At 53.2% G+C, this 24,098-nt stretch overlaps 2 protein-coding genes across 3 annotated transcripts in view; both read right to left on the bottom strand.

Moving 5' to 3' along the window:
• The window catches only part of NKAIN (Sodium/potassium-transporting ATPase subunit beta-1-interacting protein), a 29,087-nt gene extending 5,292 nt beyond the window's left edge, over nucleotides 1–23,795 (bottom strand). For both annotated transcript variants that reach the window (XR_005093973.1, XM_037218883.1), the window contains exons 1-4: nucleotides 23,747–23,795; nucleotides 21,092–21,211; nucleotides 20,462–20,599; nucleotides 891–971 (exon numbers count right to left, since the gene is read on the bottom strand). Coding sequence is in view for 1 of the 2 variants with exons in the window: in XM_037218883.1 (XP_037074778.1) it covers nucleotides 891–971; nucleotides 20,462–20,599; nucleotides 21,092–21,145 (273 nt within the window). In the remaining variant the exon portion in view is untranslated. The remainder of the gene's footprint in view (nucleotides 1–890; nucleotides 972–20,461; nucleotides 20,600–21,091; nucleotides 21,212–23,746) is intronic.
• On the bottom strand, nucleotides 12,919–14,744 carry LOC119096017 (uncharacterized). The gene is made up of 2 exons (XM_037218884.1): nucleotides 14,233–14,744; nucleotides 12,919–14,019 (listed from the first exon to the last, which is right to left on the bottom strand). Exon 2 carries the CDS (start codon nucleotides 13,860–13,862, stop codon nucleotides 13,419–13,421), a length of 444 nt encoding a protein of 147 aa, XP_037074779.1. The 5' UTR covers nucleotides 13,863–14,019; nucleotides 14,233–14,744; the 3' UTR covers nucleotides 12,919–13,418.
• Nucleotides 23,796–24,098: the final 303 nt, after the last annotated feature.

The following is a 24,098-nucleotide window of genomic DNA, read 5'->3' as shown; positions in this document are numbered from 1 at the left end:
TACAGCAACCAGCCTCCTCCGGTGACACCCGGTCGCAGCCTACAGCAACCAGTCTCCTCCAGTGACACCCAGTCGCAGCCTACAGTAATCAGCCTCCTCCGATGACACCCGGTCACAGCCTACAGCAATCAGCCTCTCCGGTGACACCCGGTCGCAGCCTACAGCAACCAGCCTCCTCCGGTGACACCCAGCCACAGCATACAGCAACCAGCCTCCTCCGGTGACACCCGGTGGCAGTCTACAGTAATCAGCCTCCTCCGGTGACACCCGGTGGCAGTCTACAGTAATCAGCCTCCTCCGGTGACACCCGGTGGCAGTCTACAGTAATCAGACTCCTCCGGTGACACCCGGTGGCAGTCTACAGTAATCAGACTCCTCCGGTGACACCCGGTGGCAGTCTACAGTAATCAGCCTCCTCCGGTGACACCCGGTGGCAGTCTACAGTAATCAGCCTCCTCCGGTGACACCCGGTCGCAGTCAACAGTAATCAGCCTCCTCCGGTGACACCCAGTCACAGCCCACAGCAACCAGCCTCCTCCGGGGACATCCGGTCGCCACCGGCCGTTTCCGTTCGTGTTCGGCAGCGGCCGGGCGCAGTTGGTATCGGCCAGCCTTGGCCAGATCCGACCGAACGAGGAATGCCCGGCCGCACACTGTCGCGGCCTCCGCTGGTTGGCCGTGGCCGGTGGCAGCGGGCCGCAGCCGGTGGCAGCGGACCGTGGCTGGTGGCAGCGGACGGTGGCCGGTGGAAGCGGACCCTGGCCGGTGGAAGCGGACCCTGGCCGGTGGCAGCGGACCGTGGCTGGTGGCAGCGGACGGTGGCCGGTGGCAGCGGACCGTGGCCGGTGGCAGCAGGCCGCCGCCGGTGCGTTCCACTCGGTATTACTCACCCGCCGTAGACGGCCGACCTCGAGGTAGAAGCATATCACGAATATGTTCCAGCAGAGCCAGATGAAAGCCCACACAGCGTACTGCAACAAAACGGGGACCGCGTCAGACCGCATCAGTCAGACAGCCGCCGAAGCGTCACAGGGTTTGGGTGCGATTCGCAACGTCGTCAACATTCACTGACGCTGGCTTCAAAAATCGTCACAACCCTTGATCAATGACTGACGGTCGTCACACAGACAGCGGGCTTGTTTCCACGCCAGCGGGTGTACTAGGCGTCACGAGGATAACCTTAAACACTTCGGGAACGTCGGGGAGGGGAGGGGAGACAGGGGCGGGCGTCCCGCTGTCCCGTCCTTGTCCCTGCCGTGCGGAGGACGTCATCGGTAGAGGCACACAGGAGTAAGCCAATCTGGACAGTGGGCCTTCGAGCACAGAGCACAAACGAAACATTTTGGCGATGAAATGCGCCACCGGAGACTCATCATCAGCCACCAAACCGACGGCGTCTCGACGCCGCGGCTTACGACGACGGCACAGCCAAACGGCTGCGTGGCAAGCAGCTGTTCAATGTGTACAGCCAACGAGCAGATGCCAGAAGACGGCCACAGAGCCGTAGGCAATCTAAGACAGCGGCCGGCCAAATACTGAAGCAGTCTATAACACGCAGGAAATTGTCCGTGAATAATCAACCACCACACGAGGGTGTCATCACCCGTGATAATGATTCGGGGTTTTGGGCACATCGGCTGCAAATGGTCATGCAGTGCCCATACCTATCGTGTTATGAGGCAGCTGGAGGGCGACCAGGCTCCTGAGAAGCACACTTCAGTATCCCTGCATGAAGCCGCACCGCCCGCCGAAGCGACTGTCTGCCCTCTCTCGCCGCACCACGCATTCCCGCACCGACCCGCTACGCTCTCTTCTCCCCAGTCCAGGCCGGCCACCGCCCGGGCGGATAGCTGTCCAACAGCTTCGACGCCAGGAAGCACGGCCCTTTGGACGGTAATGATGGATTCTTTTCAAGACGGAAATCGGTGCACGGCTAATGGTACTGGCGTTATTACCTCCAGTGTTTAGCGATGAAGCCTCAGCTCAAGCTACGATGTTTTCATATGGTTATTTCGGCCGCGATGGTTACAGAAAACCAGTAAGAAAACAGGATGTACCCGTTGCAGCACCTGCATATTGATTGGCCATTATCATTCCATTCAACTTTAACACGCATGTATCCACAGTATTAATTATCCCGCTGCCTTCTCCATCAAAGACAAGGAGTGCCAGCGACGGATCGTGCTGTGAGTGCCAGCCAGTGCCACCACCGGGCGCGACGCCGACGTCCTCGTAAAACGTGCCCCAATCGCAAGACAACAGCAGAAGACCGACACTTGGCCTGCTCACAGGCGTGGCTGGCGGCTTTGTCAGGGCAACGGTCGAGACTCGCATGCAATGCCGACATTCCATAAAGCCGCCGGTGCAGCCAGCACAGGTGCCGCCACCACCGAGCCGACAGCCGACTGACGGCCTGCCAGCTCCGAACCAATACGTCACCGGTCTTGAGGTGCACGACCAGTTGAGTTGCGGTTTGCTCCGCCATCAGTGGCGTGCGATACTGCGGCGCTACCAGCCGCACCTGCTACATATGTGCCCATACATAACAGTCCCGTCAGTCGGGTACTGACGCAAACCGCGGCAGTATACCTCTTGCATATGCGAATAGTATGCATCATACACCATCCCAAAACATGCACGATTCGTCATAGCGCAGGCGATGAGTGAAGACGATAATGATGTCCCGTGCTCAGTGCCAAGGCAGTGTCACCGGACCAGCCCGTGCCACCGGACCAACCCGTGCCATCGGACCAGCCCGTGCCATCGGACCAGCCCGTGCCACCGGACCAGCCCGTGCCACCAGACCCGCCCTTCAAGTCTTGGCGCCCGGCACGCCATGCGCCTGGGTTCGTAGCAAACATGCCCCTCACACGAGACGAACAGGAACACTCATTACAGAGACCTGCGCGGGCAGATCAGCCTCGTTATTATCTCAATTGCCAGCTGGCCTCCGTGCATGCGAAGGCATGAGGAGGCTGCTAGTGGGCGGCCCGGTTCGGGGCCAACCGCCATCATTTGCTGTCGCTGCCACTAGAAGAGCAAAGCGCGCCACAATACAAAACTAATCGTTTTGGGACTTCACCAGCATTACGAACTTATGCTGCACTCTTTTGCGACCATCATGCAGCTGGGAATACTGTAGAGCCCCGGTGCTCGGAGCATGGCCAGTGACAACACTGGACAGCAAGGTACCCGGGTGTGGCGTGCGGACAGCGCTCTGCAGCAGCGGCTACCGCAGGCGTCGCGGTGCCCGACCGCGCACACGCCTCGGCGCCGCTCAGTCCGCGGCCGTCTGCGGCGGCAGCCTGCACCCGTCCCCTGTCCGCCGCGGCGCACCTGCCGCGCCCCTGCCGGCCGAGCGGGCCGCGGAGGTCACCGCGCTCCAGGCCGCAAGGTCACGCCCCGCCGACGCCGGCCCGGTGGGAGCGGGGCCGGCCGGCCGGCTGCAAGACCGCCCCGCGCGCAGCAGGCCAGCGGCGGCGGGCGCGTCGCACAACAGCTCAGCGGTCCCGGCGTGCGGAGCCGGGCGTGCGCCGCCGCACACCGCTCCAGCGGCCGGCGGGCGCCGCCGCACACCGCTCCAGCGGCCGGCGGGCGCCGCCCCACACCGCTCCAGCGGCCGGCGGGCGCCGCCGCACACCGCTCCAGCGGTCGGCGAAACAGCCGAAGCCCTCCAGCCAGCCGGGCACCAAGGCAGGCTCCCGCGCTCCGGCCAGTCAACTGCAGGCTCCACTCTCCACCTGTCACCTCGCTGAGCTCCGCTGGCGCAGCTGGGCGGCGCACCCCGGGCTACGCTCTGCGTCCATCGCTCCATCAGGCTAATCTTTCGAACTGAGGCCGGCCGACCGCAGGCTTTGGTCTCCATCAGTCCGAGCAGAGGGAGAGTTCGGCGACCGCGCCGAATCAAGATCAAGAGAGTCACGACCGGCCTCGGTAATGGTTGGCATTGGATACGGCGGACCGTCGGAATGCGCCGCTGAGTTATTTAGAAGGATTTGCGCTCGGTTTTCGGCTGCAGTGATGGCGCAACCAAGTGAAACTTTCATGCGAGAACTCAGTATGCAGAGGAGCCAGCGATCTACAAAATATCCACACAATAGCGTATTGTGGAGACTTAAGCTGCTAATAGAATGTGTTATCAACATTATTACAGAGGCCTATTAGGGCTGCTATTCTTTTCCACAAACAATCCGGCAACCCCCCCGACGCCCCCCCCCCCCCCCCCCCACCGCAGAGTGGAGCCGGCGTCGGCGCCAGGCGGTGCAGAAGACACCGGCATGCGCGGCAGGAAATGCCTGCAACGCCCGCGACCAGCAATCTGTGTGTGATTGCGGTTTAAGGAGAGCCTACCCTTGAAGTGTCTGGGACGATGACACACGCTTAGCTTCGAGAGATCGCCATCGGGACGAAGGCGGCCGATCAAATAAAGTGAAGAAATATGAAGAAATCGTGCGGTTCTTCAAAAATATGTAACACAGCACCTCCGAGTGAAAGAGCCCAGCACAAACGTGCGACCAGCATGTGGCTGAGACTATACGCGAGCTGTTGCATAACCAGGCGCTAAATAATCAGCTTGGGCGCTAAATCCAACTAGTACTTCTATTAGATAATCAGTTGTTATCAGGCAGGTCGAAACGTGAGCACCACTTCAAGCACCCCAACCATGCAGCCGCCGACGTTTCACGTCACATGAAAACCCCCGGGAGGTCAACTTGCGCGTGTATTTTCTCCGCCCTCATACGACTCAACAACCTCTGACCGTCAGCGCGGCCTCCGCTGATGAACTGGGAACACAGCGGCGTACAGAGCGGACCCAATATCGCCAAAGCGGCGCGTGCTGTGGTCCTGCGCGGCAACGGCCACCGCCATGGCGCCGAGGAGGAGCACAGCGTCAGCTCCTAGAAGCAGCGGACGAACTTGCCGTCGTCGCAGCAGAGCGGCTCCGTGAGGCCGGGCCCGGTCCACCTGGTGGGCTGGTCGCAGATCGCGTGGTACAGCTGTGTCAGGATGCCGCGGCTCTCGTCGCGGCCGAGGTTCTGGCAGGCCACGTCACCGACTCTCACGTTACCCGGGTAATGGTGCTCAGGCAGCTTCGCAGACCAGCCGCCGGCGGCCTCCAGCACGTCCTTGTGCTCCAAGCACTCCTCAACGCAGAGCTTCTCAGCGCCGGAGTCGCACTGTGCATCGAACATGGGATGGAACGTAAAGAGGATGGCGTGCAAGAAGATGTTGTGCACGCCCATGCTGCAGTAGCACCTGCGCTCGGGGTCCGGCTGGTGCGTGCTGTGGTCCTGCGCGGCAACAGCCACCGCCATGGCGACGAGGAGGAGCGCCAGCTTCATGACTGCCGACGGTGACGACTTGCGACCGGAGGCTGCGGCGGATGAGACTGGCGCAAGGGCGTGTTCTGGCGCCCATTTTATTCGAGCCGTTATCGCCGCCCGTGCGACCGTGCACTGCTGCATGGGAGTGATCAGTTGCAGAGAGGCTGGGCCCGGCTGAAACACAGCCACCGCCGCCTAACCAGGCGCCAACGCACTGCGCCGAATAACCGTACGCTGCTGCATGGGAGTGATCAGCTGCAGAGAGGCTGGGCGCGGCTGAGACACGGCCACCGCCGCCTAACCAGGTGCCAACGCACTGCGCTGAATAACCGTACACTGCTGCATGGGAGTGACCAGCCGCAGAGAGGCTGGGCGCGGCTGAGACACGGCCACCGCCGCCTAACCAGTCGCCAACGCACTGCGCCGAATAACCGTACACTGTCGCATGGGAGTGATCAGCTACAGAGAGACTGGGCGCGGCTGAGACACGACCACCGCCGCCTAACCAGGCGCCAACGCACTGCGCCCGACAACTCCACCCGTCAATGTGAGCTTACCACGGCCAATAACTGAGGAAGGGGCCATATGCGCATACGTGCCTTAACATAAGACACGACTTTGGTCGCCTTGCACCCCGGAACTTCCCTGGATTCGGCACAGCACGGCTTTAATGCGGCATACGACGACCCACCTCTCTTCCCAGTGGCACGTGAGTTTTCAACTAGTCCCTATCCCTGTCTCTCCCGCTGTGGACCCGCAGCCAGAGCGGGTCGCACGAATGCATCATCGCTTTTCCAGCTCCGGTCATGCTCAGTGCCTGCAGGTTAAGACGCTGTGGTGCCTGCTCCTACGGACCGATGAACCAACATATAGCGGGCTTCAGAGCGTTTAGTCTCCTCGGCCGATGCCATCACTTGTCGACAGCAAGCATCAGCTCCAAGCTCCGGTGGTCAGGTACAGATTCCCTGAGAAACCTCGTCAGCCGAGTTAAAAGTTTGCTGCCAGATGTTCTTAGGTGAACTGACAACCTAACATCTTGCTTCTTGCACATCGTCATCCAGCCAGGAGCCTTCGTCCCCGCATGGCATGGTGTGACTGGGCAACGGCATTCAGCAGAAATTTGGCTCCTGTTTGACCCGCACGTCGCACCCGCAATGTATGTCGCAATGCGCTGATCTGTTCCATTCGTTGTAAACGTTCTTGTCCATGATGTCAGGTGTTGTCTGACCCATCGATAAGGGAAGTTCTACTGACGTTTTTACCCATCGTATTGGAGGACTATTCGCACACCTCCCACACGCATGATGACCCAATTTTATCAGGATGGCACGAGCCGCACAATGTCTAAAAACAACGTCATATAACAGTAAAAATATGTAAGCTAGATTATCATTTATAATAGATAATGATATTTTGAATAGATTATGCGATAAACAATTTGCTCCATGGCAGCAGTGCATGAGAACATATATCCGTTCCGGGGTCCCACGGTACTCTTTAAGAACCTTTCGTGTTTTTCATCCCCCATTCTTTCATTTTGAACGCTGAATATGGAAGCCATAATATTGCACTAACCATGAAAGCACAATAGGACAAACCCCACAATGCCGACAAAAACGTAGCGCATTGTTTTTTTAGAGGCGTAGGCCGTCAGCACGACCTTCTCCGTTCTTGCGAAAGGTAGTGGAGGTGCCTTACCTCGTGGCATGCTCCCGAGCACGCTCGCTACAGCTATGCACACTGTCATGATGCCGATCTTGTTTTCAATTATGGGCGTGGCCAACATTTTCTGGGGAGGGGAGCCCGGTGAGTACGCATTACGCTGACTCTCTAACTTTATCTCAGGACCCATGCACGATGGACAGGCTATGAAACGTCACCAGGCTAACAGGCTATCCTCACCACTACGAAAACAATACATGTAATTTGTCGTGTATTTCCCACGTGTGTGTTTTGTAAGATTTGCAACACACCAATTTGTCAAATCGTTTGTTTAAAACAACGCCGCGAAAGCTTGAAACACTGTTTTGTCGAGATAACTAAATGCGAAGATAGTATCCAAGAAGCTCAACGAAACGTTCTGTTAGCACAATGGTTCTTTTCGAGACGCACTTTGACTTAAGGAATGGGAATATCACATGGTCTAAAGTAACGCAGTGGTTCAAACTTCAAACTTTGAGCTTGCCAGTTATCAAGTGTGTTTGCGCGGAACACTATTCACATATATAAGACAGTAGTAATACCCTCACTCCTCAGCGAAAAACCTGGTTTTCCCCTGTTGCTTTTTCCGAGGAATGGGCTATTTCTACTGTCTCATCCATGCGCCTGTCGGTAACATGCCCTTGCCGCCCACTGAGCCGATCACCAGCAATCTTTTATTCGCATCACGTAAGCATTAGCATTCACTTAGCATTCATTCACGTCTATTATTAGACCTGATGGGTCCCGAGGTTTCCCAATGGTATGTTTTTAAAATATGCCCCAAGGATGAGACGGGTCCTTTAACGTAATTTGGTGTTCCCGTGTACGCATCTACATTAAGCCCGTCCAGCGGTTTATCTGATGACTGTGTTATTATTATTATTATATATATATATATATATATATATATATATATATATATGCCTAATAATTTATTATATATAATAAATTATATTAAATATAATAACATACATAATTATACACAATAACATTATATATATAACAAATAATATTATATATAATAAATTAAAAAATTTATATATATATATATAAATATATATATATATATAATATAAATAATTTAAAAATAATAATAATACTAAAAATGTGCTCTTTCGACTAGCGATTTATCAGTGAAAAGTCAATGTATACAAAGATACTTTCCTATCTCGCGAGAAATATGCTCTCTTTGAAAAGGCATGCAAGAAGGCCCATCTAAGAATTAAGCCACGAACTCGTTCGAGATCTGAGCGATGCGCTGGAATTTGAGCAGCAAGCTGAATGCGCTTTAGTTCAGTCCGCTTCAGCACCGATTTCAAACACCTGACTTCAAACACCTGAGTCAGCGCAAGAGCCTCAATCATCATGGATGTGTGGAGGGCACCTCTCAGGCCAGTGACGTCCCAAGGAGAGCACACGCAGCTGGAACAGGCGACAATCCTGCTGATGGCCCGCGGCCCTGTGCCCATCAGCAGCGGCAGCACTCGTTCCAAAGCCTGCGGCATGCCTGGTAAAAGCTGAGGTGAGTCCATCAGAGGTGGAACGGGAGACTCTCTGTCGCCCTGAGTCTCAGTTACAGTGAAATGCAGCCTAACAGCGTTATTCCGTGCACTGAGCCCAAACCCGTGCAACACGCCGGTCCTTGGAGATTGCACCATTCTTCCGCCGTATCTCTTACGCAGCCCTGCGGTCTGCAAAGAGGCGTGTACAAATCGCCCCTTTCTTCAATGAAGACGTCAACAAAACACTGATGGAGTGGATGCTCCCATGCTCCCAGCGTGCCATTCACGCCCTGGTGTGCCGGTTGCCGCCACGGCATGGGGGAAGGAGAGAGAGAGAGAGAGCGAGAGCGAGAGCGAGAGAGCGAGAGAGCGAGAGAGAGAGAGAGAGAGAGAGAGAGAGAGAGAGAGAGGAGAGAGAGAGAGAGAGAGAGAGAGAGAGAGAGAGAGAGATAGAGAGAGAGAGAGAGAGAGAGAGAGAGAGAGAGAGAGAGAGAGAGAGAGGAGAGAGAGAGAGAGAGAGAGAGAGAGAGAGAGAGAGAGAGAGAGAGAGAGAGAGAGAGAGAGAGAGAGAGAGAGAGAGGAGAGAGAGAGAGAGAGAGAGAGAGAGAGAGAGAGAGAGAGAGAGAGAGAGAGAGAGAGAGAGAGAGAGAGAGAGAGAGAGAGAGAGAGAGAGAGAGAGAGAGAGAGAGAGAGAGAGAGAGAGAGAGAGAGAGAGAGAGAGAGACGAGGCAGCTGCTGCTCATGTTCCGCACATTCACCTCCTCTGCCACTGCTCGTCAGATCACCAACTGGTGAGTGTAACGATTCATCATGGGCTCGATCGGATGCGGGTTGTAGACCATCAAAATGAACATCAATTTGGACATCAGTCGGTCAGCCAGTTCAACCTGGACACTGATCATTCGATCACAAGCCCGAGCGTTCTGTTCGAGCCCGGCCAGTGCGATCGGCGATCGCGGAAGGTTCGATAATTCGGGCCTTACGGACAGGGACACATGGCCGAGTACACATTACATCCTTGCGTAATGTTGACAGCCCAGTGCCCCTGTGAACGAATGTGGGGACCGAAAACGACAAAGGAAGAAAGAACAGAAGAGGCGAACCACAAGTAAAACAGTGAAGACCTGGCAGCAGAGGCAAAACCCACCATCAAAACCTGCGGTTTCTATCATGCTGTGTATTCACCAATAAATTTTTAACCCTCTCTGCCCGCCGACGGAGCCGCACAGGCGACCACGGACCGCATCTCAGTGCCGGGAGCACGCCGAGCGTCAGCTCCTAGAAGCAGCGGACGAACTTGCCGTCGTCGCAGCAGAGCGGCTCTGAGAACCCAGGGCCGGTCCACCTGGTGGGCTGGTCGCAGATAGAGTGGTACAGTTGGGCTAGGATGCCGGCGGTCTCATCACGACCGAGGTTCTGGCAGGCCACGTCACCGACGCTCATGTTGCCATGCTGATGGTGTTCCGGCATGAAGGCTGACCAGCCGCCGGCAGCCTGCAGCACGTCCTTGTGCTCCAAGCACTCCTCAACGCAGAGCTTCTCAGCGCCGGAGTCGCACTCCGCGTCGTACATGGGATGGAATGTAAAGAGGATGGCGTGCAAGAAGATGTTGTGCACGCCCATGCTGCAGTAGCACCTGCGCTCGGGGTCCGGCTGGTGCGTGCTGTGGTCCTGCGCGGCAACAGCCACCGCCATGGCGACGAGGAGGAGCGCCAGCTTCATGACTGCCGACGGTGAAGACTTGCGACCGTAGGCTGCGGCGGATGAGACTGGCGCAAGGGCGTGTTCTGGCGCCCATTTTATTTGAGCCGTATCGCATTCCGCGTGCTCGTGCGTCACTGCCTGGGAAGAGTCAGCTGCGCACCGCCGAGCTAAGCAGCGAACAGGCTTTGATAAAACGACTGACTTGACAACGCACAGTGACCAGAAAATGGAGAGCGATGAGTTCTGAAAAGAGACCATAATTGAACCAAAATTGTCTGCGCATTTCGCCTCACACGATGTTCTCTGCGGAAGATCTCTGTGTTTTACAATGCTTTGATAGTTGGCGGTCCCAACCCACACACGTTGGACTCCGCGGACAGGGGCGGCGCTGTAGTGTTAGGGCACATGCCCGGGCAACGGGAGAACGACACAGCTGCAGGGAAACCACCCATTCGTGGTGCCTTGTACTGCGCCGCCTGCCGCGGCCCCTGCGCCGCCTGCCGCGGCCCCAGCTGTCGGCCGTTCGCCTCCGGGCCATGTGCACCTCTTGCCTTAATTGAGCATTGCGACACGTTACATGAGAAGACGCTCCGTGACATCAAAGACCGAAGGCAGGGGGCAGATCCAGAACGCCGCTTCGGCTTGGGGGACGGGCAACTCCAGCTGTAAAATCCAAAAACGTATCGCGTCTTCTCAAAACGGTACCTTGTTTTTCTTTCCGCTACAGAGCGTCTGAAAACAATTTTTTATGGCTAAAAGATGCCTTGATTATCTTAAAGGTTCTAAAATAAGTAATTTTTGCACAGCTTGACGCATCTGGGGGCATGACCCTGTTGGTTCCCTTGGATTCGCCTTAGCAGAAGAGCATAATAGAGAAACAAAACAGGCGTGGGACCTTGCAAGCCGCAATAATCTCGGTCTTCCTCATCTTCACCAGCCCGTCAGTACCAATCCATCACGTCGCGTAATGAGCATCGGATCCCGCCAAACGCTGCACACTGTTGATACTTGGGAGAGACAGCAGGTTACTCTTGATGAATCTGTTCATAGAGTACCGTGATCGCCGCGAAGCTGTGTCGTGCTGTCCTCCTGGCGCGGACCGCTCGTCCAGACCGATACCTTCTCCTCGCCTGGACGAGCTCCTGGTCTACGATGTCCTCCACACACTTTGTTAGATCCCCGCACGGCAAGGACTGTCTGTCGAGGAAGCCGTACGTGGCGGGTCTCTACGGCAACAATCCTTTGCTACGTTTGACTTATCACCAAGAGGCCAACCGACCCAGTGGAAAACAGACAACGGTCCTTCAGCATGCATCGACAGGGGCATTGTGGTTCATAGCTCATAACAAGCTCGAACCTTCGCTCAACCAGCCGCCCGCTCACCGGATGACAGCAGCGGTCGTAGCAGGGGCGTAGTTTCGAAAAATGATTTTGGGTGCAAGGTGCAGTGACAAAGGACGATACCCCCCCCCCCCACAAAAAAACGCCAACAAACGGGTTCCTCGCCGGATTTCACACTTTCTCCTGAAAGTTGAGGGGCAGGAGCCCAAGCTGGGGGGAGGGGTGGGCCCTTGGCTGCATAGGAAACCACAATCCCGGGCCGTGCCCTGCGGCTGCGTGCTCGAGGAAAGACCGGACACAAATCTGCGCGCTGCTTGAGTCATTAGGCCTGTCTGACTTAGCCCAAGGTCGGATAACGCCCCTGACATAACAATCATTCATCTGGAGTTGATTTACAAGGCATGCAACTCCCTTGGTCATCGAGCGTTGCATGAGCCGCGATGACCATGGCGTTGGGCGGCGGAACGGCCAGCCAGTGGCCGGGCAAGCGCCCACGACCTGGCACACCCCACGGACGAGTGGGGTGTGCGCTCCGACCGAATCACGCGGGCCACCTGGGACAGCACTGGAACCGCACGCTCCCAAGGCTCTCTGCCATGTGTGGCAGCGCCAACGAGGTAGAGAGCATGCACTCGGGCTCATGACGCAGCGTTCTGGGCGGGACGGCTTCTGCTGCGCCTGAACTTCATCAGGTCTGGCCGCTGACGGCTTCTGACGTGCCTGAACTTCATCAGGTCTGGCCGCTGGCGCCTTCTGATGTGCCTGAACTTCATCAGGTCTGGCCGCTGGCGCCTTCTGATGTGCCTGAACTTCATCAGGTCTGGCCGCTGGCGCCTTCTGATGTGCCTGAACTTCATCAGGTCTGGCCGCTTAAAGCTAGCCTCACAAATGGCACTTTAATTCTAAAATTTCAAAAGTGACCATTGAAATCTCAAAGACCCTCATACGATAAAATGTATGCGAGATTTTCAACGCAGGTAGCATTGCTTCTTGTTTTTGTGCACCCAGGCCCAGTAATAATTAATCGTCAATCGACCACAAACTCAGTTATTGATCACCCCACACCTGCAATGTTGTGCACAACCAGTGGCGTCATACCGAAGAGTCGACGTTTGATGGAACACCATCCCTCCGCTTCAAAAGAAAGTCTGATCAATATAGCTTGAACAAAAAGTTCACGGTAGGGAGAAGCGAACTTGGTAACTTGAAAACCTTTCAAAACGTCAAAGCCACCATATTGTCATATGCCGGGTAATAAATGCAGCAGCTTGGATAGCATCCTAGCATAACCGTCATATGCCTCCATTCGAAATAACATCCTCGCCCGCACGTCTGTTCCTCATCACCACGGTCGGAGGCATGTATTCACTATGTTAACAGTCCACACGGTCAGCAGCGCGAATTCGTGAGCCGTCGGTCAGAGGGCATAAACGCGGGGCTAGAAAGAGCGTGCCAAGTGTCGCCTTCTTGCTTATGACGCGTTGTCGACCGCACACGTTCATGAGCGATAAAACAGCTGGAAATCTTAACGTCATGAGCTTCAGCCACGGACATGCGATGAACCAATCCCTCTCGATGTTGTGGCCCACCATGAGGGGGATGGGAATGACCCGCAGAAGATACCCGTACATCTAACGACCAATCAAGCACGCTCAAGCTCTTACGCAGATAACGGAACGGTCCCAGTTCCACGAAACAAAAATTCCTCGGCGCACGCATTTGCGTCTACGTGTATTTGCTACAGTCTCTAATAATATAACATTATGTGGTGCTGCCGTCTCAGACGTGAGCCCAGGCAGTCACTGTCGTCCAGGCGACGGGGAGAGGTTCTGTTGGGCGACGACGCCTAGAAGCATCGGACGAACTTGCCCTTGTCGCAACAGAGCGGCTCCTTCAGGCCGGGGCCGGACCACTTGGTGGGCTGGTCGCAGATCGAGTGGTACAGCTGCGCAAAGATGCCGCGGCTCTCATCGCGGCCGAGGTTCTGGCAGGCCACGTCACCGACACTCATGTTGCCATGGTGATGGTGTTCGGGGCCCATGGCCGACCAGCCGCCGGCGGCCTCCATGACATCGCGGTGTACGGTGCACTCCTCCAAGCAGAGCCCCTCGGCGCTATCCGTGCACTCGGCGTCGTACATGGGGTGGAAGACGTACAGGAGGGCGTGCACGAGGATGTTGTGCACTCCGAAGCTGCAGTGGCACTTCTCATTGGGGTTGGGCGGGTGGGTGCTGTGCTCCTGTGCGGCGACGGCCACCAACATGGCGGCCATCAACGATGCGAGCTTCATCACTGCGGCTGGGCTGAGCAGCGGCCTGTGACCTGGGCAGCGGCACGTGGACTGGTGCAGGGCTGTCTCGTCGCGGCCGCTTTATTCGGCGCGGTATCGCATTAGCTGTGACCGTGCGTCGTCGGCTGGGACTGGCCAGCTGGCCGCCGCTGAGACTCTGCCAAACGCAAACACGCACAAATCTTCCGCGCTCCTCTCCTTAGTTCACACTGTTCAAACATACACGCCGAAATCCCCTGACGGCACACGGACTAGATGAGCACGGATGTAGGCGTGGCACACGGAACGAGCAGATCTTAAACTACGCGTAAATTCGCTTCTTCGCGCCTTTCTTCAACTGTAATTCCCGCCACCTCGGTTTTCGACTCACTTTTTTAGTTTGGCATCCGGTCTAAATTTGCATGTGGGGCCACCACCCGGAGCAGGCCCAGACGCGGCCACCCTCCTGGAACACGCAGTCTTGTTCTGCGGCAGAGCTGGGCAGGCTCCTAGGGCGACTTCCCGTCAGGGAACGTTCTTAGGCAGAGCTGGGCAGGCTCCTAGGGCGACTGCACGTCAGGGGACGCTCTCAGGCAGAGCTGGGCAGGCTCCTAGGGCGACTTCGCGTCAGGGAACGTTCTCCGGCAGAGCTGGGTAGGCCCCTAGGGCGACTTCACGTCAGGTTCATTGCAGCTGGTGCCATCATTTGTTCACCCGCCCAAGCCTGCAGTCTGACTTACAACACGCGCTTCAACCCGCGAGACAGCTTTCTGGGAGAAGGCCTTCTCAATCCCACCAGTTACCGTCACAAATTAACATTGAGATCTGCGGCTTGCAACTTAAATTGCCACTTGGCTTGTTGGTAACGTGCCAACGATTTTAGCGCCACTGGCCGTAGGCATCCGTTCGTGGCGTAGATTCGAAAAGGTAAAAATCACTGAACCATTCATCGATTAATAAGCATTACACTTAACCATATATATATATATATATATATATATATATATATATATATATATATATAACTTTTTACATCCAGCCCACATCGGCATAAGCAATTTCATGCTGGATCAACGTGGAGACAGATTCCAAATGTCAGAAATATGCGATTACTCTCCAGCTCAGCAGTGCACAGATGAGATAACTTTAACAGATAAGCTGGGAACGAATTTGTGAGCGTGGCCAGCGCAGGTGCGAAACTTTTGAAATTGAACTGGAGAGAGAGAGAGAGAGAAACACATCTTCAATCTGATTGCTGGAAAATGAAAATCATACTACGAACATGACAGTCATGATAAAAACAAGCGTGTGCTAATGAGATCTAAAATATACCTTAACTAGCTTTTGTTCATCCCCTACGGTCCAGGGAATCATAGGGTTCGAATTACGAACCTCATGAATTACGAACACGAGCGCCAGGGTAACGCGGCACGACCGGGGCGACACGAGCGCCAGAGTAACGCGGCACGATCGGGGCGACACGAGCGCCAGGGTAACGCGGCACCACGATCGGGGCGACACGACCGCCAGAGTAATGCGGCACCATCGGGGCGACACGAGCACCAGGGTAACGCGGCACGATCGGGGCGACACGGGCGCCAGAGTAGCGCGGCACGACCGGGGCGACACGAGCGCCAGAGTAACGCGGCACAATCGGGGCGACACGAGCGCCAGAGTAGCGCGGCACGACCGGGGCGACACGAGCGCCAGGGTAACGCGGCACGATCGGGGCGACACGAGCGCCAGAGTAACGCGGTACGATCGGGGCGACGCGAGCGCCAGAGTAACGCGGCACCATCGGGGCGACACGAGCGCCAGAGTAACCCGGCGCCATCGGGGCGACACGAGCGCGAGTAGCGCGGCACGACCGGGGCGATACGAGCGCCAGGGTAACGCGGCACGACCGGGGCGACACGAGCGCCGGAGTAACGCGGCACCATCGGGGCGACACGGGCGCCAGAGTAACGCGGCAGGATTGGCGCGGCACGATCGGGGACCCGGCGATGATGCGCCATCGGGACTGTGTGCGACGAACTGTGTCACGCAGCTTTGTTTAAAGTGGGGGGTAATGGGTAATTCAACCGTCGCCACCTGACCCAGGTCCGCCAAGTTCAGACGCTCAAGGGGATTGGGGGGGGGGGGGGGGGTGCCAACACCTTGCTTATTCAGCATATCGTGTGGATTTGGTGATAAATGTGTTAAGAGCAAAAATAACAGGCCGTTAAGTGGCCGTGGTCGCTCTCTACAATGTTTCCGTGGGATATTTTAAGCTATCCGTCACAGCTGGCTGTAGACCATGTCATAGCAAGTTTATGCCAATGCACGGAGTTCTCTATCCCAGCGCAGTAAACCTAGTTATACTTCCAAGCTGGAGTAAACCGAAGTTAAGCAACCAACCATTTCCTACCAAGAGGTAATGCGGTGTAATCCACGACCATCCGATGTAATACCGTGTCATTCCCTTGCACGACATCGAACTCGAACTACACATCAACCACGATGCTACTGGTATACCTTCAACGCACCTTGCGCACCGGGCATAGGGCGACCAGCCTAACAACCGACAGGGGCGTACAAGGCAACCGTGTGGATAGCCTTCTCCGCAAAATGGAGTAGGAGCCATGTATCATGAAAGTCCGGCGACACGGCCGTGTGATTTTAGACCCTCAGCCTGTTATGGCCTCATTTTTGGTGACCTCAGCTCATATACTGACAAATAGCTGTCATTCCGGCACTGACGTATCGCGCCGTGACGTACTGCCGACTGCACTGATGCTATTGTCGAATTTTGAGCTGTAACAATCGACAAATATCTAATTCAACCTTGCATAAACTTTGGAAACGCCCGGCTTTGGCGAAGCTCGGTGTACTACCATATCGTAACCAAGCGATACGATGGAATGTTATGGTACGCTCCCAGATCTGCGAGCGGGCTTGGCAAGGATACACGCCGATGAAATGTTATGGTCGCTCCCAGTTCTGCGAGCGGGCTTGGCAAGGATACATGCCGTTCGACGATATACCAGCTCAGTGAAAACTGCATCAACATTATACATAAGCCTTGACAAACGGACCAGCAGGACGAATTTTCAGTCAGGCCATGGGCACGTACCAGATGCGCATTCCTCAGAACAAACGATCTTAACCATCAGAAACGTTTTTAATCATGACTGCACGAGCAATGCTCTGACGAAACCCTGGCTGTTATGTCCTTTCCCCGGGCTGTTTTGGAGTGACTTCAACCTCACCCTCCTCCCTCCCTGGCCGGATGCTTTAAGTTCCGTTTGGGGGGGAGGGGGAGTGGGGAGGTACGAAACATGAATTACGCGAGGCTAGGTCACAAGACTGGCGGTGAACACACCAAACCGAAATTCTGAGACAGCTTAATTAATTTGCACTTGGTGTCAGGAAGCCCAGCTCCAAAAGGCAGCATGTGCATGAACCATTAGATGTTTCAAACTTGTTCGACCACCACGGACTTCTCTTGGGCGTAGCAATGCAACATAGTTGTGGGTACTCAAAAGACCCTGGATTTACACCTGTAAGCTTGTAGTTGACATCAGCCCGATATAATCGTAAATTAGCTACGTTATGCTTGATATTTGCTGAATTACGTATCGGTGAATGTCATTTCTACCAACGCGTCGAAATGACTGGTAACAGCAAGCCACAGGCAATATTCCTCTGACGAGAATCGAACCCACCCATTCGACCGCGTGGTCCGCTCTGACGGGCGGCATACTGCCAGCCGGCAACTGCCGGGGCATCCAGAGGCACCGTTCCCGCGGTGATCGCCGCCCCACACCGCAAACGTTCGACGCCACACCACCGACGACCAGAGCGTGCCCAGCCCGCCTGACGCCACAGCGCCGAACACCTGAGCGTGCCCCGCCGGCCTGACTCCACAGCGCCGAACACCTGAGCGTGCCCCGCCGGCCTGACGCCACAGCGCCGAACACCCGAGCGTACCCCGCCGGCCTGACTCCACAGCGCCGAACACCCGAGCGTGCCCCGCCGGTCTGACTCCACAGCGCCGAACACCTGAGCGTACCCCGCCGGCCTGACTCCACATCGCCGAACACCTGAGCGTACCCCGCCGGCCTGACGTCACAGCACTGACGACCCGAGCGTACCCGGCTGGCCTGTGACTCCGCCGCATCGCCGCGGCATGTTGGTGTCCCGATGCCGCCGGACGAGTCGCCAGGCTCGCCCCGTCCGGCGGGTCAGCACCCGTCACGGATCACGACCGCGCGCGCGCGCGGAAATGAATCACGGCCATCCGGCGACACCGCCACGGGTCACGCTCGACGAGCAGGCGCTAAACAGCGACAATGTGCAGCAGCGGGGGTGGCACGCACCGGTGGTGTCGGTGGGTGAGGGGAGGGGGGGTCCTGTCCGGCCCACCCTGCTACCGCAGCCGGACACTGCCCACGCAGCCTGTGTCAGTGGCTGTCTGACTCCGGCGCCTGTGCCAGTGTCTGTCCACTGCAGCCTTCGACAGCAGTGGCACTCACCCGTGCAGCCTGTGTCAGTGGCTGCCTGACTCCGGCGCCTGTGCCAGCGTCTGTCCACTGCAGCCTTCGGCAGCAGTGGCACTCACGACCACCGCGCAATGACGTGTGTTGATGCGTCACTAGAAGCGTACGAGCAACAAAAAAAAGCGACGAGCATTGACAGTTATGGCGCATCGTTTATGGCATACATGCCATCCACATGTAACAATCAACGCATGGAGTTAGAAGTCATTGTCAAACTTACACCTTGTGATACTTGTATTTCCTGTGCGGCAGGTGTTCTTGCCATTTCTGGCCTTTCTGGTGTTTTAATATTGTGTCTGCTTTCCTGTCTTTTGCCGAGCGTCCGCGACCACGACGGTCACTTCGGAGAGGACATAAAGCCACAGGAAATCAAACCGGGGGTCGCCAGTGAAACTCCGCTTCATTACAAACTGACCTATATCGCCCAACAAACTCCGCTTCATTACAAGCTGACCTACATCGCCCAACAAAGTCCGCTTCATTCCAGACTGACCTACATCGCCCAACAAGCTTCCATGCGGCATTTCGCAACATAACGTCCGATGAAGACGCGCGTCAAGTCGGCTGCACATTTCCCACAGCATCCACGAACGGGCCAACTTGCAGCAGCGTAAGGTGGACCACTCGCCGAACCGTTCTGTCGCAGCCGTCCGGCTCAGAGGCGGATCATCCCTGCGCCGATGGCGATGTCCCCAGCGCGGACTCCGTCCCCTCTCCCCCCCCCCCCCCTCCCCCGCCCCGCCGAAGCTCGTCTGGTTACGTTACGATCAGGGACGGGCTGCTCCTGTGTTAGAACACTTCCGGGGTAAAAGACCGCAGAATCCGCACAGTTTTATAATCAGAAAACCTTTTGGAACTCTCCCCCCCCCCCCCCTAACACGGCGCTCTGGATCCGTCCTTGGCTAACAACGCAACGAACTGGACCGGTACGTGCTAAGTAAATAACAGCTGCCGTACAAAACCAAAAGCAGAAGACTTTTGGAGGACCATGTGCCAACCATTTCTGCCATTTAACTGTTTTGAGGTTTATGCACCTTGAACACGCCACTATTCCGCTCTGCAGCAGCATGGCTTACAAAGAACAAGCATGCCAGCATTGTTTCCCACATACAAAAAATATCGCCGCGTGATGGCAACGCACGCTCGTGGCGGCACCACATCCGGCGGCGCTGCGCTCGTCAGGCGGCCGTGACGTCACGCCGGCAATAACGGGCTGGGGCGCGGCTATACGGCATAAATATAACAGACATGTCATATATATATATATATATATATATATATATATATATATATATATATATATATACTCCACTTTCCACCATTACACCGTTTCCACCATACCATTCCACTTTTTGATGTTGCAAATCTGCAACGCGTAGTTCTGTATCTTTCCAGTACATATTGGCACTGCGTACCAATTCTTCAAAAAGCACAACTGACATCCTCTCGTAGCATCTTTTTCGTCCTGACGTATTTCATTAATATGATGAGCAAGAATCACGGTCCCTCGTCTTTTCCCCAAAGCAACGCGACGTAGCACACTTCTCAAGAGACACTTGCCACAATCAGGGAGTATGTCCCCATTTTTGCTCGCCCACGTGGTTCGGAAGAAATCCGTACCAATCATGGCATTTCCAACGAAATGAAGGTATCTCCGGGTATACTGTGAGAATTTAAAAGCGACAAACAGGTTACCCCACAACCACGCCGGCGACTGAGAGCCCATGTCGCTCGCCTTGTTGCCCATGTTGCCATGTTGCTCGCTGACAGCGACACCAACTAGATCGGTGCACGCTGGTTGGTAACAGACCGTGTGCAACGCGACTTTGTGACATTGGCAGCGCATGTGCCGACCGTCCTTGCCACCCAGTCACTGTGGAGTTTATATATGTTGATGCCGTCATTTTGCTGGCGTCCACCACCGCCGCGGTGGCGCCGACCTAAGGCAGCATGACATGACGTCATGCGTGACGTCAGAGCAGACGTCTGCCGTGGTGGCGCCGACCTAAGGCAACATGACATGTCATGTGTGACGTCAGATCAGACGTCCGCCGTAGAGACCCAGGCTCCGGAAGTACTCACCACCACCAGGTACTTGATGCGGTGCTGGTAGGCACCGAAGAAGCCGAAGATGACGGCGATCAGCTGCAGGAAGTTGGCGATGATGGGCAGCCACATGTACCCGAGGAAGTCGAACACCTCCCGCTCCACGGTGGCAAGCTACGGCAATGGCAGCAGCCATTCAGACACTTCCTCGCGGTGGGCCACTCTCAAGTGTTCAGACACTTCCTCACGGTGGGCCACTCTCAAGTGTTCAGACACTTCCTCGCGGTGGGCCACTCTCAAGATACTCTTTTGAAGTGGTGCATCCTATGAACATCTACAGCTCATAAAGGAATTCCAGTGTCAGCATATGATGTGGGAATGACCATTATTTTACTAATGCCTCTCTATTGTAACCACTGCAATACTGCATATGGCAAGCGTGACCAGAACTGTGCATAGGTCACAGCAACATAAATGTATGCAGCAATATACAGAGTAGCACAACATAACTGTGATTAAGACAAGGATGTTGTCATGACACAGTCTTGTCGAAACATTTACCATGCACGCATGCTGCAACAGAGCAAGTGGTTCACCCTTGTTGGGCAATCAAGATAATGAGGACTTTCAATACCATAAGAACTATTGCTCAGTTGGAACACTTACCAGCTGGACCACACATACTGTGATCAGGCCACTTTTTCCAGTGCAGCGTTTCATATCATGCTGCTTCAGGCAATCAATGTCACATGCTCACTTCTGTTTGGCAGCAAGTTTGAATAAAGTCTGCAATTAGATGGAGATATTTTTTGAAATGACAAGCATTCACACAATGTTAAAATTTTCAATAACCCTGTTCCAAAGTAAGTCATATTGTATATAGTAGCATTTAAAACACTCTACAGCATAAAATGGTTATTCTGAGTGTTGAGTCAATAATGTCAAGAGCTGAGACACTTAAACACATATGCATCCCAACAATTACACAGGGATACATCAAAGGCATACATACAGAAAGTATGCCTCAGGTACACATGCATGCCTTCATTCCATCAAAGCTAATACATTGCACTATACATATATACTTTTTATATTTTATATTTATATATTGATATTTGCATATATGCATACATGTGTATATATATTATACATATTTTGATACAACACATATATAACACAGGAGACTGTAGGCTTCTTAAGCAATAAAACTATGTCAGTGTCACTACTACCACACTTTCAAGGCAGCTGATAATGCACTTGGTTGACAGCGCTCCAAAAGAGCATGTGCATTCAGGAAAGATCAATACCATCCGCAGATGGTATTTCTTATTATTCAGCACATGCTTTGTTCCTTGAATTGTTATGCTCCTAAAAAATGTTTACCACCTAAACTGAACTATATGCAATTTGGTGGTTGAACTGAACTTCATGAAACATAACTGTTATATTAACTGTAATATGTAATCATATGTTTGTTACTTGTTTGCAGTATGTATGCACCTTTGAAAATGGAATATGTTATTCTGAAACATTGGTACCATCAATAGATGCCAAACATCAGTAAGCACTTTTAGTTTAATGATGTGCAGAGAGCTATAATTAGAAAACTCAAGCAAGGAGAGAAAATTTTATAATACTTAATGATACTTGCATATATATATATATATATATATATATATATATATATATATATATATATATATGTCACATTACATATAAACATACATATATATTACTAAATACATTTAGCAAAAAACTGTTGAAAGCATCAACTCTTGCACCTATGCAATGGTCCAGTAAGCCTTTCTTACCAAGAAACAAAAAACATGAGGCATGAGGCAACAACCATGAGACTGTTCTCACACCAATCACGAAGGCCAAAAACCAGTAATATACTGATGTCATACAATGTGAGGAAGAATCATTGACTAGAATATTGTAGTGGAAGTTGGAAAGGCAAAAACTGGGAGCAATAACTGCTAAGCAGAGGAAATTAAGCTGCAGGCTGCAATTAAATTTGTCAATATAGTTTAATATGAAATATTATGCAAACTGCAGTGTCCTACAGCAAGGCTTCATGGTGATGCCATCCAGAAGTTTAATACGTTTGGATGCACCATTTCCATACCAGTGGAAAGCTTACATTTGCAAGTTCTGTTTTCTATGCAAGTTAATCTCATATACTGTACTGATGTCCTATATTGAAGTATATCACAATGAACAAATCTACAGTTTGCAATCTATTCAGGTAAAACTTACTGTAAATACTTGGTAGCTTCCAGACTGACTGCAGAACAAGAACTGCCAACTCAAACCACAGCACCATACTCATTTTTCTAAACTGAATGGCACAGCTTGCACTAATACAGGTTGATTTTCTTATTATCTTAATGGGATATTACCCAAAACCAGGGTGATAAAAACATGCTCAGATACAGGAAGGCATTGGGGTTTGAGTTCTGAAAAATGACGTAAAATGAATAATAATCACATACTTATACACATTTTCAACTGATGTCAAATACAAATTATGAAACATATAATGGCAAATTTAGTCAATCAGATCAACGTCCATATCTGCAACAAACACTGAAAAGTTTTGACAATTTTGGTGTTTTTGGCTCCATAATTTCAATGGCTGTGCTACGTTGGGAGGCAAATACAATATTACAAGTGCATCTTGATGTTTGTTTTATCAGCATATTCACATAGTTGGTTAATATACAATGATGATTTTATCAGCACATTCAAATGATGAGATAATGCGCAAAGATTATTATTCACAATGAAGAAGCTGTGACTAGTCCCAAAAGCTTTTACTAATCATTTCATCTTGCCATAAGCAGCAACCAAGATTCACCTCTCAATGAGGTGAAACCACAATTCAGACCTTCATAGTGTGCTCAACATACTAAAATGACCTGAGCACTCAGTTGGCAAACAGCACCACGTTGACAGCCAAGCCAGTGAAACATAATTTGCATAATGTATTCCGAATTTCAGATATTTATTCAACTATTCTTTATGCATCTATGTCCGGTGTAGATAAAGCCCACAAACTGTGCTTTCCCATTCAAAACAGATGGCTTCAATGGCATTTCATGTGTTATTTTTATTAACAAAGCCGTCCGAGGTGAAGCGAGAGACCGAACCTGAGCGGATCAAAGAACAATTCAACATGAAACATCCATTACGAAGCCTATTCGTTTCGTGTGTGTTCTGAAACACAAAGCTACAACAAAAACTGTCCGGTTTTAATCTGTAGGGTATAATAACCGTCCACCTAGGGCACACTTTGCAACACGAAATCAAATTACGCACCTCCACAACCCTCTACCCTTTCACTCCCGGGCCGCCGGATATGACGCACGGCGGGACTGGATTGAACAGGTGTTTTGCCAGACCAGTTATTACCAGACGGGTGACCGCATAAGTCTTCATATGGGTGTCCCAACACCTCTATAAAGTACATGTCTTTCGCTAGGTTCTGGCCGTGTCGAAATAACTATACAAGTTTTCTTTGTTTCCTCTTTTTAAACCTATTCTCCTTCCGTTAAGAGTTATGGCGTCATGTAAGTTTTCCAATTTTTGCATAGCTGACGCTGCGATTCATTGTAACGACCGGTGAAAGGGCGATATATTTCAGGGGGTCACGCGACTGTTTTATCGTTCC

This window comes from Pollicipes pollicipes, unplaced genomic scaffold (genome assembly GCF_011947565.3).
Source record: "Pollicipes pollicipes isolate AB1234 unplaced genomic scaffold, Ppol_2.1 Scaffold_4219;HRSCAF=4965_pilon_pilon_pilon, whole genome shotgun sequence".
Classification (NCBI taxonomy): Eukaryota; Metazoa; Arthropoda; class Thecostraca; order Pollicipedomorpha; family Pollicipedidae; genus Pollicipes; species Pollicipes pollicipes.
Note: the sequence above shows the minus strand (reverse complement) of the source record. Positions and strands in the feature narration are given on the sequence as shown.